Source organism: Eretmochelys imbricata, chromosome 6, assembly GCF_965152235.1.
Source record: "Eretmochelys imbricata isolate rEreImb1 chromosome 6, rEreImb1.hap1, whole genome shotgun sequence".
NCBI lineage: Eukaryota > Metazoa > Chordata > Testudines > Cheloniidae > Eretmochelys > Eretmochelys imbricata.
In genome coordinates, this window is record NC_135577.1 from 21,252,444 (window position 1) to 21,271,057 (window position 18,614).

An 18,614-nucleotide genomic window follows, 5' to 3' on the forward strand; every position below is an offset into this window, starting at 1 on the left:
AAGGAGGATCCTGGGAACTACAGGCCAGTCAGCCTCACCTCAGTCCCCGGAAAAATCATGGAGCAGGTCCTCCAAGAATCAATCCTGAAGCACTTACATGAGAGGAAAGTGATCAGGAACAGTCAGCATGGATTCACCAAGGGAAGGTCATGCCTGACTAATCTAATCGCCTTCTATGATGAGATTACTGGTTCTGTGGATGAAGGGAAAGCAGTGGGTGTATTGTTTCTTGACTTTAGCAGAGCTTTTGGCACAGTCTCCCACAATATTCTTGTCAGCAAGTTAAAGAAGTATGGGCTGGATGAATGCACTATAAGGTGGGTAGAAAGTTGGCTAGATTGTCGGGCTCAACGGGTAGTGATCAATGGCTCCATGTCTAGTTGGCAGCCGGTGTCAAGTGGAGTGCTCCAGGGGTCGGTCCTGGGGCCGGTTTTGTTCAATATCTTCTTAAATGATCTGGAGGATGATGTGAATTGCACTCTCAGCAAATTTGCGGATGATACTAAACTAGGAGGAGTGGTAGATACGCTGGAGGGCAGGGATAGGATACAGAGGGACCTAGACAAATTGGAGGATTGGGCCAAAAGAAATCTGAAGAGGTTCAATAAGGATAAGTGCAGGGTCCTGCACTTAGGACGGAAGAACCCAATGCACCGCTACAGACTAGGGACCGAATGGCTAGGCAGCAGTTCTGCGGAAAAGGACCTAGGGGTGACAGTGGACGAGAAGCTGGATATGAGTCAGTAGTGTGCCCTTGTTGCCAAGAAGGCCAATGGCATTTTGGGATGTATAAGTAGGGGCATAGCGAGCAGATCGAGGGACGTGATTGTTCCCCTCTATTCGACATTGGTGAGGCCTCATCTGGAGTACTGTGTCCAGTTTTGGGCCCCACACTACAAGAAGGATGTGGATAAATTGGAGAGAGTCCAGCGAAGGGCAACAAAAATGATTAGGGGTCTGGAACACATGACTTATGAGGAGAGGCTGAGGGAACTGGGATTGTTTAATCTGCAGAAGAGAAGAATGAGGGGGGATTTGATAGCTGCTTTCAACTACCTGAGAGGTGGTTCCAGAGAGGATGGTTCTAGACTATTCTCAGTGGTAGAAGAGGACAGGACAAGGAGTAATGGTCTCAAGTTGCAGTGGGGGAAATTTAGGTTGGATATTAGGAAAAACTTTTTCACTAGGAGGGTGGTGAAACACTGGAATGCGTTACCTAGGGAGGTGGTAGAATCTCCTTCCTTAGAAGTTTTTAAGGTCAGGCTTGACAAAGCCCTGGCTGGGATGATTTAATTGGGGATTGGTCCTGCTTTGAGCAGGGGGTTAGACTAGATGGCCTCCTGAGGTCCCTTTCAACCCTGATATTCTATGATTCTATGAATGTGTCCTATTGTGGCTCTTTACTCACCCAAGCAGTGCCTCCTACATCTACACTGCTATTTTTAGCAATGTAGTGTTCTGCTACCAGAGCCTTTCCCTGCTACCATGAAAGACTCAGGTGGGAAAATTCTCTGGCAGGGGGTGGATAGCAGGGAAAAGTTTCGCACCTTTCAGAGTCTTTTACTGCTGGATGTAACTGCATACCACAGTGAGTGTGGATGCAGCTTGTTTTTCACTGTGGCATGTAGCTACATGTACTCTACACTCTGCTACAAGTGTAGAGTAGGACTAATATTGGTGATGTGATTTCATTAATACTGTAATAAGCAATGCGGGCAAGTGACATGAAAAAAACTTAGTGAAATGAGTATTGCCAGCATGCTTTTAAATAGGGTGCTGCCAGATCTAATTCTTTGACTAACCACAGGACTTTACATTTTACACTGCTTTCTAGGGATGTGTATTAATGTAAATACGGCATTTTTACATATATGATTAGCCACTTTATCTTTGTGTACCTTATAGTTTTGGGGAGCATTTAGAGAGCACAGTAATAGGAGCTATGTGTTTTTTTTAAAAAAAAAAAAAAGTAGATCTCCAACAGGGTTCAGAAGCTGATAAATGTAATTGAATTTATCATCTTGAAGTCAGCACTCAGAGTGTCTGGATGTGAGAGATGTGAAGTGAGATTAGGCTGTACATTGAAACTAAGGGCTTGTTTGCACAGTGAAATTTACCAGTATAATTTTACTATAGTTATACTTGTGTAACTCCCCATTTGGACACTCTTGTTCCAGAATAAGAGTTACACTGGTGTAATTAGGCTAGTAAATTTCCTGCAGAGAAGCCCCAAGTTAGAACTTATTTATGTAGTTTGTTGGGTTATGTAGTTTGAAAGACTAACAAGGATCCTTAAATGTATGTGGGGGGTGAGAATTTACCCCCAAGCAGAGGTTTCTACCACTTGAAAAGGAAGAAGAGCCTCAGATTCCATCAAATACATGGGGATTTCACTATTGCCATTCTAATGTGGCTACATGGCTATTACAGTGATGAGTGGCAGATCTGTCTGTTACAGAAAAACATAATTTCTCTTTAATTGTTCAAATTAAGTAGTGTTGCACAATGTCCCTCATTTGAATGTTAGAATTATTTCAGAATTTAATTTAAACTTCATAAAATCTACCATTAGCCCGTGATACTTCTCCGGCTGTTTTTTTGCATAACGCAGGTTTGATTCTGCACTTTTGGTTGGCATGGTGAGTGAGTCTCTTGCTTTGTTTTGCTTTGATGCCTCCATCTGACCTAGCAACAGTGTTGGTCACCAAAGAAATTCTGTTTCTTGATTTTGGACCTTGATACCAGATCTTGGAGGTAGTGTGTGTTAATAAGGAAGAAATTCAGTGTAGGGCCAAGATGCATATACATGATATGCAAAATTCTGCGGACACCTACAACTGGCTTGCAAACTGAAATTGTTTAATGGCAATCCAATATAAAAGAGGTGGGAGTGGTCAGACAAATAAAAGTTGGGTCCCAGTGGGGCCTGCGGAGAAGTCCACTGTCCCTTCCTTGCTGCTAGAGTGTAAATTGTTTTGGAGTTTTCACCAGAATTGCATCTGTATCCTACTTAGGGGAGTTCCTGTCTCTCTTGTAATCGCCTTGACAAGTATTTGTCTAATAAATTTGCATAACTATTACTTAATAGCATTTTAATTTTTGGCTACAGAGACCATCTTTACCTTAAAATTGAGCAAATTAGCCTTGCTTTTCCCCCCCCCCCGCCTCCTCCCCATGGATCTCTCTCCTGTCCCCCTTTCCCTCCTTCCTTGTTGTTGTTGTTTTGTATTATTCCCCTCCTCCATGCCCCCCTGCCCCTTCCCCCCCCCCCCAAAGAATTGTACCAATGCTGAATTTACAAACAGTGCTTCTTCAGTGGCATCTGCAGAACCAGAGTTAAACTGACTCAAGCCTAGTTTCCTCCTTCATGTAGCATGTTTGTTTTCCTGGCTGAAGTGTAACTGATGTGTTTCTTTCACATGTCACAGCAGAAACACTCACCCATTACTTGGACAGAAGCACTTAATGTGGTTACGTTAGAACTCATCTGCTACAATAAAAAGTTCCTCCAACAGACTTCAATTGCCTGTACTTCATTTTATTGTAGCTTGGCAAAATTCAGTCTGGATGTAAAAAGATGCTGGACTGAATTCATGTCCACATGATATTTGTTACCTCTTCACAGCAAAGAGTTGCTAAAACAGATTTAATTGGAATACATATAATCTGCCTCCATAGCTGTAGTGGCTTAACCAAAACTTCCTGGTGCAGAGCTTTTCTGAGGAAAATTCCAAACCATTTTTTTTTTTTTTGGTCATATGCTTTCCATTGCATTCTAAATACTTTCACTTTGTATTATGATATGACAATTATCAGAAAAGATTCTTGAACCTCTATGTCTTTGCATTAGAGTTCTAGTAGGTTTTGGAGCTTGTAGTTTTGTTAAATCTTCTGTCCCTACTTGTCATATTTTTCCTTTACCTTTTGTTTGAATAATTATTTGCAGTCTTTTGGCAGTACTTCTAGCCATCTGTATTACAAACGTTTACTTTATTATATGGCACTGAGCACTTTGGAGGCATAGGATACCTAATATAATTATTTTTAACTGATGAAAACATGCACCGAACAATGTGGCATACTTTTCCTAAATGTTGGGAATTTAGAAAAATCTTAGAGCGCAATACATATAAAGTATCTGATTAGGTCACTAAAAATCTTGCAATCTAATCTGCTAGGATAAAACGCTTTTCAACTGGTAATACTGTAAATTGAGTATGACAAGCTTATTGTGTACGGTACATTTATGCTATGAAACGGACCCTGCTTTTTCAATTTAAATCTGACTCCTACAGTACCTAAATGCAATTTTCAGATTGTTTAGAACTGGATCACTTTCTCCACAAATCATGTGATCACGAGGATCAAAGTACAGTGGTGTATGAGGATCAAGGTACAGTGGTGTACAGCAGTAATGTCTTGCTGATATGATAAATTGTGCAAAAAGCTGTGAACAAAAAGCGAGGTTTGCTGGTCATTTACATACTGTAGATTTTCTGCTCTAATTTTAACACTACTTACTCCTGGCCCATTGAGCTAGACCTAATTTTTACATGGACTAGTAGGTGTAGTGGTAGCCTCAGGCCATTAGATCACTATCTGTTTTAAACTCTGAATTTTAAATTAACAGACTTAACCTTTGCTTTTGATGTCATCCCCTTCCTCCCATCCATTTCTAACGTTGTCCGTTGTCTCTGCTGTTCGTGTTCCTTATTAGTTCATTCTGTTCTTATTGCTCTTTGTAGAGTAACGTTAAGTTGTGCTTTACAATTCAAAACAAATTAGTGTTCTGTCAGGAGGTATACTAGAAAATAATCTTCTTACTTGATCGCATATGTATCCATCAGTTCTGACAGTTGAGGAGTATTCCTCTTAGAAACTAGGCGCACTCAGAACTTTTAAGTGGACCTTTAGAACTCATAAATTCTGTCTGCTCTGCTTCCAGAAGCTGTAGTTAACTGTGCTGCAATATAATTCCCTCAGATATCCATGCTTGCAATGGAATATTTCCCTGTTGGGGATCAACATGTTTTCTTTATTTACAACTCCAGGACCGTTGCTTGAAAACATTTACTAGTCTTTCATGTGTGTGGCAAGCTGAGATATTTGACTGTAAAGTCACATCATTCTCATTACTGTCTTTGCCATTTTCCACTCAGATTCCAACACTTGAGTATCTGAGATGTCACAAACTGATGAAGGTAGAAGTGAATGCTTTATACTATGTAAAAATTGGGATTCTTGTCTTTTCGGTACTATCAGTCATTGATTTCTAGCACTAACGATGTAAAGAATATCTATTACCAAAATCATATGATGATGGTACAAAATTTTTTTGCTAGTCATTATGATTTGAATTATAGCTGTCACTGCTCTCTCAATCTAGCAGGTTTTCTTTTGTTACCAGTTGACAGATGAATATAGCAAATCCCAGATTTTGGTCTAATGTAACTTTTAATCCCTATGTAGTCATTCAAAATTCCATTTATCCAGATGTTTCAGAGACAGTTAATTTTCAGTGGGGATTTCCTGAAGTGTTTTTGTATTTATCAGCACTGGATGATCTAGCAAAGAATTTGAGCACCGTATGATATCCATCACTTGTTTGGTCATTTTGTCCAAATGAAATATTGGCTCTAAATGTAAGCATCATCACTCAGAGAGCTGATTTAGATATTTCTACTTAAGGCTACGATTTTTTCAGGAAAAATTTTAATAACTGTCCCAGCAGAGGTGCAGAAAACAAGGATATGTCAAAGGGAATGGAGGCCCCATAAGGTGGAGCTGTGATTGGTCAGTGAGCCCACTGTACACTTACCCTGCAGCAACAGCTCTTATCCCACAGGGCTGGGCCCGCTTCCCTGCTCAAGGCATCACGAGCTGGCCAATGTAGTCACAGCACCATTCAGGTTTGGCGCATCTGGCCCAGTGGAGATAGTGTGGATGTGGACCATATTTGATTGGCATTGTGACTCCGTGGGTCAGCTTGCAACACCAGTCAAATTTGGCTCTCTGCACCTCCTGCGACCATGTGGACCAGCTTGCAATATTTGAATGGGTAAAGAGCTGCTGCTGTGGGGGTCACAGACTTCATTCAAATTCACCATTACAGTGAACACTGTGATCCCCGTGTCAGTATTGTAGCTTAAGGCCATGTCTACACTAGAGACCTTACAGTGGTATAGCTGTGCCGATGCAGCTGCGTCACTGTAAAATCTCCTGTGTAGCTGCTCTGTGCTGATGGAAGAGAGTTCTCCCGTCGTCATAATTAAACCAGCCCCAGTGAGTGGTGGTAGATGTGTCAGTGGGGGGTGTCTCCCGCTGACATAGCTCTCACACGAGCGCTTCTGTCGGTGTAACTTATGTCGCTTAAGGGGGTGGGGGTTTTTTCCACACCCTTGAGCAACATAAGTGATACCAACAAAAGTGCTAATATAGACATAACCTAAGTTATGGCTGTGTGAAAGCCTTATACAAACAAGAGAAACCATCTAAGACCTGGATCCTTAAGTGCCTTCCAAATATGCTCTAGTGTGGGGGTTGGCAACCTTTCAGAAGTGGTGTTCCGAGTCTTCATTTATTCGCTCTAATTTAAGGTTTCGTGTGCCAGTAATACATTTTAACGTTTTTAGAAGGTCTCTTTTTATAAGTCTATAATATATAACTAAACTATTGTATGTAAAGTAAATACGGTTTTTAAAATGTTTAAGAAGCTTCATTTAAAATTAATTTAAAATGCAGAGCTGCCCCACCCCCACCCCCCAGACCGGTGTCCAGTACCCAGGCAGTGTGAGTGCCACTGGAAATCAGCTCGCGTGCCGCTTTTGGCACACATGCAATAGGTTGCCTACCCCTGCTCTAGTGCTTACAGTTGAATATGGGGTAGACTGCAGCAATGCATCACCAGAGTCCATTACAGGCAGCTGGGCTACAGCTTCCTTTGAGGAGGGCATGATAGTCAGATATTTTACCTCTGGAGCCTCCTCTGGCCTATTGTATGTACCATTTTTATAAGTGGTCGAGCTGTGTGTGTTTTGAAAACATGATTTAAAATGAAACTTTGAAGCATTGTTTCCATTAGAAATGTCAAACACTTACTGGGTAGCATTCCCCCAGTATTTTCTCATATGGAGGTACCAAGTTTGCTTACCCAATTTCAAAGCATCCACTGCTGTGGATCAAGTAGCTGTTGCAAATGATCAAAAATAAATAAGAGTCTCTCATGGCTCCTGCCAGGGCTCCTTGTTCGAGTCATGTGAAATCTGTTTTGTTTCTTTCTGTGCCCTGAGTGCTGCCAGAAAGTTATTAACCCTGTGAGCATAATGCCAGTTGACATGATAATCACCATCACCTATGCTGGTTAAGTTTATAGCTTTAAGATTAATCTTTTTTCCAAAAATGTAGGACTCCTAGTATTTACAATCTCGATAGACCAACTCCGATTGTAAACTGTTTTGCTGTGAGGAACTTTGTTGGATTACTTATGTCTATAAAGTACTTCACATGCTTATGGTACCATATGGTAATGTAGAAGTAATAATGCCTTTCAGTATTAACCAGCACAGTTGCTGATACTCTCTTCTTGTCTCTTCAAAGACATGGTGCTTTGACATGCATAACTTCCACAGTTGTGCATCCTGATCAGGGAAATCTTTGTTTGTATCAAAGTATAATTCCTTTAAATATTTCAAACTAACAAGTACTCAGTTGGTTTCTTGACTTTTTTTTTAAAGCCTATGGTTTTTGTAATTTGTTATAGTTGTACAATAATTCTTACTGTTCCTGGGCACCTCTGAGATTTTGTCTTAAAACTGTGTTTTGGAAATGGCTTCTCATTTAGTTTTAATCTTTTCGTATATTTTGGTGTTTTGTTTCCACTAGGAATTGAAACTGAAATTATTGACCCACTTCTCCAAGGCTTTTGAAAAGTGACTAAATGCAACTGGGTCAGGTTGTCTGTGGGAATGAAGTGGCTGGGAGAATCCAAGAACATGGTAGTGAATGGCAGGAAAAATGGAGGCAAGTTGTCTAATGAACATCAGCAGAATGAGTCCAAGTTGCAGCACACTGGAAAGGAGAATCCAAAGACTAGCAAAAATGGAGTTGAGAGAAGATCAAGCAGATGTATGTACATGTTCATAGGGCTGGGTTGTGATGTGAATCATAGAATCTTGCTTACTGATTTGTTAGCTTTTTAATTGCTTATTCTGAAATCTTGAGATACATGGTTAGTTCACTGGGAAGGCTGTTGTCCCCACATACAGTTAGCAGTAGAATAATTTTTATTATGCTTGTAATTCAGTGGTGGTTATTAAATCCCATTGAAAAGTTAAATGCAAACGATTTAACTTTGATTTATTTTGAATTAAGTGGAAAAAATTTGCATACAGCAAACATCCTTAATATGTGATGGCTAAGAACTAACATGGTTGCAGAGTGGACTTTAGACATATTCTAAAATAATAATTTGTCCACAAATCTTGTGGAACCAGTTGTGAAAGTTACATAAATATACGTTCTTATATATGTAAACCCCAGTTTTATTAGTCACACCTACATGAGTAATCCATTGTAAAACTGAGGTTTCTTAAAAACAAATTTAAATTTTTATTATGAATTTCAAGTAGAGGACCAGATACAAATTTCAGGTAACACTGGTATTTGGAGTTTGGAAAATCAGGCTTTGCTTTTATGTTGTCACTTGTTAATTTGATATCTCTGAGGCAAATATTGCTGAAATGTGTACTGATAATGATTTTACGAGCACATATCCATGGTTTTAGGTACCCTTGACAGTATTTTAAAAATCAAATTACACCATCCATTCTGCGTAGCCTTACTAACCAACAATAGCTAGGGAAAACAATCTCCCCTGTGCATCGTCACTTTCACCCTTCCTGACGACTCATCACCCTCCTAATTATCCACTTTAGATGGGCCTTTTGCACGTCTGAAATGTTAACAGATTTGGGTTACTTTATTCTGGGTGAAATGGTACAAGTTCCAAGGTCAAGGAGCACATCCTACCAGCAATCCCCTTTCTTGCGGATCTTGGAGTACTGTTATAATAACCTTTTAAATTTTGGTATGCCACTATAAAAAGCATGCTTCCAAACTTAGCCCCAGCCTCTTTTTCTGAACGGTTTTGAGAGGTTTTTGTGAAGCACACTGCAATAATCTAATCTCTAGGCAAGAAAGGTATGTGAGACTGTTTGCAAGGTCTGCATCTGAAAGAAACATCAGTTTTCTGGCCATATTTAAATAATAGGAGATCACCTAAACCAAATTCTAGGTCAGCCCAGGATTAGAGAAATGTCACATTTTATCTGGTCTTTTGCCCTGTCCAAGAAAGATAGCATCCTGATTGTTTCATGGCCCCTTGCCACAGAGACCAAAGGAGATCAAATAAAACGAAAGAATGAGAACCTACATCATGCACTCACAGGGTAGAGATCACACTCGTGGTCCTCACTTCTTCCCCTCTCCCATTATACTTCCAATCAACAAAACAGGCTGCTGGAATCCCTGGTGATAGCAGAGTGGTCTCTCTTAAAGGGACTTACTCTAGCTGGTGTCCCAGCTGATTGAGGGCATCCAAGCTAGAGCTGCACTAGTACAGTGCCTTGCACTTCTTGTTGCTGCTGGTATCTTTGGTGGAGTTGCCCTTTTAAAGGGAGGATACTGTAAGATTGAATAGTTTTCTATTTAAGTAACCCTGGTGTTTTTGCTTTTTGCAGGTAGTGGTGCTTCAGGATTTGAGGGCCAAAGTCGCTACGTGCCTTCCTCTGGAATGTCTGCCAAGGAGCTGTGTGAAAATGATGACCTAGCAACTAGTTTGGTTCTTGATCCCTATTTAGGTTTTCAGACACACAAAATGAATACTAGGTAACTTCGTTTGCCTTTATTTACCTAGCAGAGAAATAATCATCTTAGTGATGTAGACAGTAAAGGGTAAATGAGGAGTTTCTTGCATATCTGTAGAAATTTACAAAATGGTAATATCTGTTTTTATATTCTTGTTCTCTTGGGTATCTTTAGCCTTCAGAGTGGTACTGCTCTGGTAAATGGGACTCAGAGCATGGTAGCAACATGTAGCTGCACCACTATAGTTGGTATTTCCATTAAACCCTGTTGTCAAGCTCCATTATTGAGCAGGAACTTAATAGAAAGTTTCTTAATCTAGGTAACAGTTACGTTAATCAGTTCAGAAGGGGTTATATTAACCTTTTGAAATAATGTTTGGTGGTAAAAGTAAAATTTTTGTTACTTCAGGTGTTGGACTTCCTTTAATCTCTGATTTATTAATAGGCTTGGTGTAACCATTTAAATGTTGTTGGCACTAAGGCCAACAATCTCAAACAAGTGTGTGCAAAATCCCACTAGAGGGATGCAATTCAGATTGTCTGTACGCATGCCTATATACATGTGCACACTGGGGACTTGTGCACCCAAGTCAGACGTATACATTTGTACTTGGACACACCCACCTTCCTGAAAACTTGAACCTAAAATTGGTGTGGATCAGTGTCTGGTTTTTGAGAGTTTGTTCCTATTTTTCAGAAATACTACAGATTATATACAGTCTGTAACATCCTGTTCAATTGTTGCCTGTGTATGGATTTTTATTGCAGTAGTTTAATTCTATATGCTTACCAAAAATACATATAATTGTGGGAGGAACTGTCTCTTATTTTGTGTTCGGCCTTGTATAAACACAGTGGGGCCTTGATCTCAGTTGGAGCCTTATTACAAATAAAAAATAATCAGATTATTCAGCCAGTTCATGCTAGTATTTCCTTGAATAAATTTTTGTTTTGATTTATTGAAGATCCAAAATATTTAACTATTATGTTAGAATAATTTTTATTTAAACATGACTGTTTATATACAATCCCATTACTAGATCATTGCTGTATTTTACTAGGTCAAATAGGTCTTGGATGTAGAAAAACAGGTTGGCCAATATGAATGCTAAATTAATTCACGTCATGCAATAAAAATAATTCACTAGTAAGGTCTTACGCATTAGGGTTACATTGGTGCAGTGGAGTGTTAACAAACTCTTGAAATCTGCAGGCCCATTCTAAAAAGCTGCATTTTCAGAACTCCGCATCCATCCTTCTGCCCTTCATTTAAGGAATGCTTTCATTCTTCAGGTGTACTTCAGGGTATTGGTTAGACTAGCATCTTGAGTCCACAATAAAACTGCCTATTTAGGTAAGTATTCTTAGGGTCCTTGTTACCGCAGTATTTGAGCATCTGCTGTAGTTGGCCCAGCTGATTACAGATGCTCCTGCAATTAAAGGAGCCCTCTTTCTATTGCATGGGAAGTCAGATGAAGGAGATGGGTGTATACATGATTCTGTAGCTTCCTGTCAGGGCAATGATCGTGCAGAGAAATTATTTCTCCTTTCTTCATTTTATGATTGACATGCCGACTTCATAAATGTGTAACGTTTTCTGGTTATAAGACTACGATGAGCAAACTACATTTCTTCAGTTTTTTTGTTTGTTTTAAGATGTTACTATTTCAAACAAATGGTGGTGAAACAAAAGACTTATCACCATGAATTTCTTTCTTTCTCAGATGTGTAAAACAGTTACAGGCAGTGTGCAATTAGACTTCAAGGGTAATAGTTATTAAATTTGAAGCAGTGTGGGAAACATTTTAGTGAAGCTTAAAGCTTCCATTTGAAACACATTTTCTCAATTTTGCTGAGATTGTCTTATTGCAATGAATTAAAAATGAAGGCATCAGCTTAGTTCTTATTTAGCTCCTCTTGGTCACATCTGGTTATTGTCAGGACAGGACAGCTTGGTTTTTGTTGCTTTTATCTAGTAAGGTGTGTTTCTTGTTTTGCATTGTCTTATGAGGTAAAAAACTTCAGATGCAGAATGACTAGATAATTGTTCAGGGAATAAGAAACACTAGTACCAGGACATACCATGATAATAGAAATTAAATTAGTTTCACAACTCTTAATTTTGGAACATCTTCAACTTCAGTGTTAAGAGGAAACATTACACCTTATATATTGAAGTGTGTCTAAAAACAAAATATCCAGTCACGGTAGAAAATGCACTTTTTTCCTTTACACCTTCAGGCAAGTTGAGAGGAGGCTGCTATTCAAATGGTTACGTCACAAATATTCTACAGTAATCTTGAAGATGTTTGTATCTGTTGATTTGCATATGGTTACAAGGTTTGTATTTATGTAAACAACAGTCCAGCACAAGGCTGATTAAAGGTCTACTTTCACTTACATGTCTGGAAGCCAAGATCCTATTTTCTGCTGCAATTGGATAAATATACAAATATCTTGTCTTAGACCCACAGAGAAAATTTGTATATGATTTAGCAGTTAAAGGTTCTTTAAAGATTTGTTATTTGCACAGAAATCATTGGGCAGGGCAAGACAAGACATCTTTAAAATTCTTCGTAAAACATTTAAATTAACTTTTTTCCTTTCCTCTTTTTGCCCTCCCCCACCCCCAGTTGACTGAGCTGCTGCTGTCAAATAGAAAATAAGTGTGGTGAATTGTGTATTATAGGTTGCTGGTGGCTTTATTATTTTTCTCTGAAACATTAGTGAAAGAATATGAAGTCTGAAATAATATGCCTGGATTTAGTTAGAAAGTTTAATGCAGTATTCTCATGACCATGCCTCCTCAGAGCCCCACATGCCATGTGAATCACCAAATCCTTTTGAATAGTAATTGGTTGGTGTTTTGAAGAGGAAATATTGTAAGATAAAGGGGTGCTCTGGTAAGCATGCCACCAGACTCCTAGAATTTGGAGAAATCACCTATACTGGGATCACAAGAAGAATAGAAGCAGGTCATCTATGGCAAGATGGATCCATCTGACTAAAGCACCAGAAGTCAGTGAACTTTGAATACTCCAGTAGATGGGATATTGGAGACTCAAATTATCATAGTACCAAGCTCCTACTACTTCACCTTCAGGGTCTATCAGAACGGTACAGGTGAGATTTTCTCTGTACCTCCGCATTCCCCAGAGCTTTGCAAATAGGTCCTTGATGCTATGAAAGCCATGTTTCTAGAGCAAACCAGTGTCATTTTCAAAGCCATTGGATCACAGTTCTTACTGAATCTAATTTTGGTGATTTGAATTTCTTGAAACCAAGAAAAACAGGTTTTTTCACTTTCTACTGCAACACTATCTCAAAGGGAGCCTATTTTTTTTACTGGAGCATCTGTGGAGCATTAAATGTCATCTTAGGCAGCTTCAGAGTTTAAATCTCACCTAGGTTTTTCTCCATAGGGGTATTGTGCATCTTAGGGCTTTTATAAGGTGTAATGATCCTCTGCCTCCTGAGTTAGTGATTTTCTCCAGGGAGTGATGATGAAACAGGTCATTTTCTTTGCAGAAGGCAGTCTTCTCTGGGTTCCCTTACCGTAGCCCCCACAGTTAGTAGTTCTGCTTGATGATGTCGGACACTTCTAAAAGAGGAACTGGAAGGCCAGTCCTGAGAGGTTTACCTTTCTACTGCATCCTCTGATGAGGCTCTTATCCACTTCCTCCTTTCCTCTGAAGGGCCTGGTGTTACTGAGGACTTGATGGACTGATAACTCTGGAGATCCATTTAGTGACTTTTCCCGGAAATAACACATTATTTTGACATCTTGAATCTCCAAGAGAAAGTAGTCCTCTCTATCAATTAAAGTCTGCTGGAACTGGCTGAAGAGGTCTGCAACCAGTCTTTCTTGGCTGCCTTGGTTTCTAGGAAATCATGTTCTTTGGACCAAGAGCTAGGGAGGAATTTGAGCTAATCTCTCAATATTCTTCCACATGCTCACTTGTGGTTTTGCTGCAAATGATAAATCGCAAGCTGGGAAAATGGCATATACCCCGGGAAACAAAACATCCAGAAGTTAGGTATGTCTAATAGGTTATTTCTCTGCAGTCCTGATGCTCAAGGCCTCTCACATAGGGGCATGACAGCCTGGCAGCAAGTCCTCATTATAGTTTAGGATGGCATTTTAGGCCCAGTTTATTCTAATGGACAAGAAAAAGAGTTCCTCAAGGTCTTTGAGGACCAGTAAGTATATGTAGGCATTTGCTGAGAGTCCCTTTTGACATATCCAATGAAGCTGTCTGCTTTTGGCCAAACTAGTCTTTCTTGCAGGAGACTTTTCTGGCTCTGGAATTTTGAACTTTTGGCACAGGCTTAAGGCAAAATAATGGATTCAGTCTTCTAAGGGACTGATGTGGCCTTAAAGAAACTGAAGACCACCAGACCCACAGCCAGGTTTCTAAATTTGGGTCACTTGGCTCCTAAAAGGTGCTTTCTGGTTTCAAATGTTGCAGTTTTGAGAGTTCTCTTCTGGAGCTGCCTGGCACAGGGTCCAGACAGTCTTGGAAGCTTTTCCTCCTCCAATGGGGATGGAAAGACTTTCTCCTCTACCGCTGCAGCAGTATGCAGTGCATCTCAGCAGTATCTGGGGGTGCGACTCATAACCAGTTGTAAGACTTAGATTTTTTTCACCCTTTCCCCTCTTATTTGGTAACTGTCCCTTTTTTTCTGGGGTAGGCAAGCCATTTCTTCAGACTGAATCTTACACACAGTCAAACAGGGATGCACCTTTAGTTTGAAACCATGCCAAGCTCTGTCCTGTACCCTTTTTAGGCATCCTTCTCAAAAACTGATGGAAGAAGTAGTGTTGACTCTCTCTTGAAAATAGATGTGGTGCCAAAACCTTTCTCCTGATATTTTTCACTTTCTGAAAGGCTCAGTAGCCTGCACCTATTCTGGCCACTTGCAGATTGAATAATACCTAAGGAAATCCAAATTCTGCATGGTTTTGTTAGGGAGATAATTCCTACTATCAACTCTCAGGACTAGTTCAGGATCCTGGGCTTTCAAGATTCTTGTTTTCCTGTCTCAATAAGGAAGACATACGAAGTACTTTAGGTTCATGGCAGGCAACAAGCACTACTAGTATAAGGTGTTGTGCTTTGGGCTGGCAGCAGCTCCTTGTATATTCACCAAGTGTTTGGTGGTGGTTGTAGCTGATCTGCTTTGTTGAGACCTGCAGATGTATCTATATCTTGTCTGGCTCATAGGAGCTCAGTTGTACAGCAGGGTAGTTCCTATCATGGGGCGGGTGGGGGGCTTGCTTTCTCTCTCTATCTGAAAGTAAATAAATCTTGGTCTAAAACTTAGGCTCTAAGCTTTTGTAGGGGATACAGTAGATTCTGCAAGGGCTCTAGCTTGATTATCTCAGAATATCTGAGACCTGATCTAGGCAGTAGACCCAGCTAAATCCAGCCCAGAACAGTCAATGGGATTTTTATTTGCAAATGTCCAGCCTGATGATCACCTGCACGTTGTCACTTCTTTTGTGTTGGTGCAGATGTGATCCTTGCTAGGGTGATGGAATCTGTACAGAACAAGTGTTCTCAGCTTCACATGCTGATATCCTCCCCCCTCAGCAGACTCTTGAGGGAGCACACTGCTAGAGTGTCTTGAAGGGGGTGCCCTTCTCTTAGCCTGCTGTTGAGATAACTGTAGCCTTTAATCTGAGCTGTTCTCTTCTGAACTAGAAAGGGTAGTGCTGTGTCACCTGAGTCAGGAAGCAATCCGTCTATGAGAGTGTTGCATCTGAAACAAAGGGGGACGCTCTGCTCTGCATCTGCCTGGCACAAACAACATCTCACTTGACCATCTGAGTTGGCATCGTAAAGATCTGCATAAGAGATCACTCAGATTCTGCTCTGGTCATCTGATAGTTGCCAAGTGGTCGTCCAGATATGGGCTTCCTTGTGTTATGCCAAGACAAGCTACCTGAGATCACAATGCATATCAGATGTTTTGCATTTTGTAGTAAGAAAGAAGGCTCCTCTACTCCTTTTTCGTTTTTTCCTTTTCCCCAAAATACTGGGGAAGGTTCAACAGGATCGGTGATCTCAGGCTTCGTTCCTAGAGCTGCTGGCCCTGTCTAGAAGTCATCTAGTCACTTTTCTCCAGAGTCAAGTTTTTTTTTTTCCTAGCTGAATGGTAGGGTAGCTCACCCAGACCTCAAGTTTCACTTGGCAATATTGCTGATGGGTTTCTAGGTCAAGATGTCTTCTGCGTGATTGAGAAATCCAAGGTTACCCTACTGGAGTCCAAAAAACCATATGGTAGGAAGTGTTATGCTGCAAATTAGCCAGTTTAGGTGGTTTGTTGTCCAGGTCCAGTTATATTGGGCTTTCTCTTTGCTATAAAGGCTATCCTTCACTATTTTTAGCTATGGCTAAGGTCTGCTTATAGTCCATGGTATTCTGTGAAACACTTTTTAAAGGTTCTTACAAACTAGTAGCCTCCCATCGTGAAACCTAACTGATATGGGAGACTTGACTTTGGTGTTAATCAAACCTATAGAAAGACCCATTCATCCTTTGGATTCTTGCTCACTATACCACCTTTCGCTGAAGGTGTCACTTCCAGTGGCCTCTTCGTTGACCATGAGCACCAGGAAGTTACAAGTCTTTGCAGTCAACCCACCTTGTACAGCATTCAACAGACAAGGCAGTTTTTAAGTCTCATCCCAAATTTTCACATTAATGGGATTAGACTGTCTTCTCAGTCTGTTGGTATTGCTGCCTGTCTTTCCCAATGTTCCATAGTGTTCCTGGGGAGGTGAGTCACATCCTGGATGCTGAGAGCTGTCATCTACTACTTAGGCAGAACTAAGGTATTTAGAAACGGAAACAATTTTTGCCTGTTGGAGAAAAAGCTAGAGGACAGGTTTTCTAAATGGATAAGACTGCATTTAGTAACGTTATGAACTAGCTCATGCTCATTGCATCTGAAGATCTGGATTTACGGGGCTAGGTAGCTGGCTTTCCAAATGGTATAGCTCCACAGCGAGCCCTTATCTGAAATCTTTAGGGCTGTTATGTGGACTTCACCTCACACCCACACATTCTCTCATCACTGCATAAAGAGCACGTCCTGATTTCAGGAGAGCAGTGCTTCAGTAGTTGTTTTAACTTTGCAGAGCACCTCAGCCCCCACCTCTTCAAGGAATTCACTGCTTGTTAATGTTTCATACAGCAGGGTTCTATGGAGATAGCACCATGGAGGAGCAAAATAGATGAGCTACCAGCAGTAAATCTTGTTCTACAAATTTATTTACTCCACAGAGTCACACTGAATCTCCCCTCTGCTTCAAAGCCGAACTCTAAATAAGGCTTCTAGAAGTAGAGGAATTCCAGGAACCATTAGAGGACTGGCATATTTATACCCTTGACTAGTGAAACCTAGAATGTGACGGAATTTGCACACATGCTCAAACTGTGAAGTCTTGCTAAATATGATTGTATGGTCATGTAATTAAGCACATGTTTCCTAAGTTGTGGCTCTGTGGAGGTAATGCATTGGAGAACATGTGTTTGCAATTGGTAAGTAGCCCCTTTATAGAACAATTTACTGTTTCATGTCAAAGTTTATCTACATTCTTGAGACCCAGATTCCTAGAACTATCTAGATACTGAAAGTGAACTTTGTCTCATTTTGAAAAACCACTGTGGTCTAAAATCTGTGCATTGTCCAATTTTTTGATTCTTTGGGTTTATCTTGCTAACCATAAGTTCCATGACTTCTTCATTATTGGTTTTCTTCTGCAAGACGACATGGCTGTTTTGGATTTAGCTAATTTGCTGCTGTCTAAGGTATTGGGTGCATTGGGTAAAATATGTTTCCCCAGGCTGCCACAACATTCAATTGAATTTCAGTGGAGTATAGCAATTTCAACAGAACCTCCACACAGTAGCTGGACTGGAGTGCTAACAGTAGAGTGAAATGATAAATTGTATTTATGAAGAGATGGATGATAGGAGGGAAAGAGAAATAACATCTGAATATCTTAGCCAAAACAGGGAAATATTTACTTGCTGCCCTGATCAATGAAATGATGTGGCAGAGGATTTTTTTCTGCTTAAATTTTAGACACATTTAAAGATTGGACATATCAGTCTGACTTTTAATTTTGCAATAAGTTTCTTGAACTGAAACTGACTAAATTATTGGGGTACTTCCCCTTTGCTATCGATTGAGAATATAGTTTTTGTTTTGGCATACAGGATAAGAAGCTGTCTTTTCTTAATGACAGCATTGAAGATTAAGTGCACAATAGACTTGATTTAAAAAAAAAAAACAAAGTAGTACCACTAGCTTTTGCAAATTATAAAGTTTACAAATTTTGTCTGTGTGAAGACCATGCATTATATTACTTTTTATTTCATATGTATTTTAAAAGTAAATTAAATAGCATTTCCTGTTTGGTTATAAGTGGAACTGAATTTTTTGTATTCATTGTGTGGCATTGTCTTCAATGCTCGAGAACCTTACACTGTTTGTCCTTATATTCATGCTATAGTGCTCCTGATGTAATATAAGACTTTGTTTTCACGTCCACCAAAGCAAACTGTCTTCTGAATAAAGTGCCTGTCATTCAAGCAAAGACCATTGGGATGCAATTTTTGGTAACCTCCAACATGTCTTTCTCTCCGTTTTCCCTAGTCGAAGTTTAAGAAGCAGCTGTAGCATTTTATAACTTCTTCATTCACTGGTGCAGCGTGTCAGATATGTGCACTATATGGAGCA

General features: G+C 40.0%; 1 protein-coding gene across 1 annotated transcript in view; it reads left to right on the top strand.

Annotated features, from left to right (window-relative positions):
• The window catches only part of KMT5B (lysine methyltransferase 5B), a 51,055-nt gene that overhangs the window by 8,842 nt on the left and 23,599 nt on the right, over nucleotides 1–18,614 (top strand). The window contains exons 2-3 of the mRNA XM_077818190.1: nucleotides 7,882–8,124; nucleotides 9,738–9,885. Of these exons, the coding sequence (XP_077674316.1) occupies nucleotides 7,965–8,124; nucleotides 9,738–9,885 (308 nt within the window). The 5' untranslated portion in view covers nucleotides 7,882–7,964. The remainder of the gene's footprint in view (nucleotides 1–7,881; nucleotides 8,125–9,737; nucleotides 9,886–18,614) is intronic.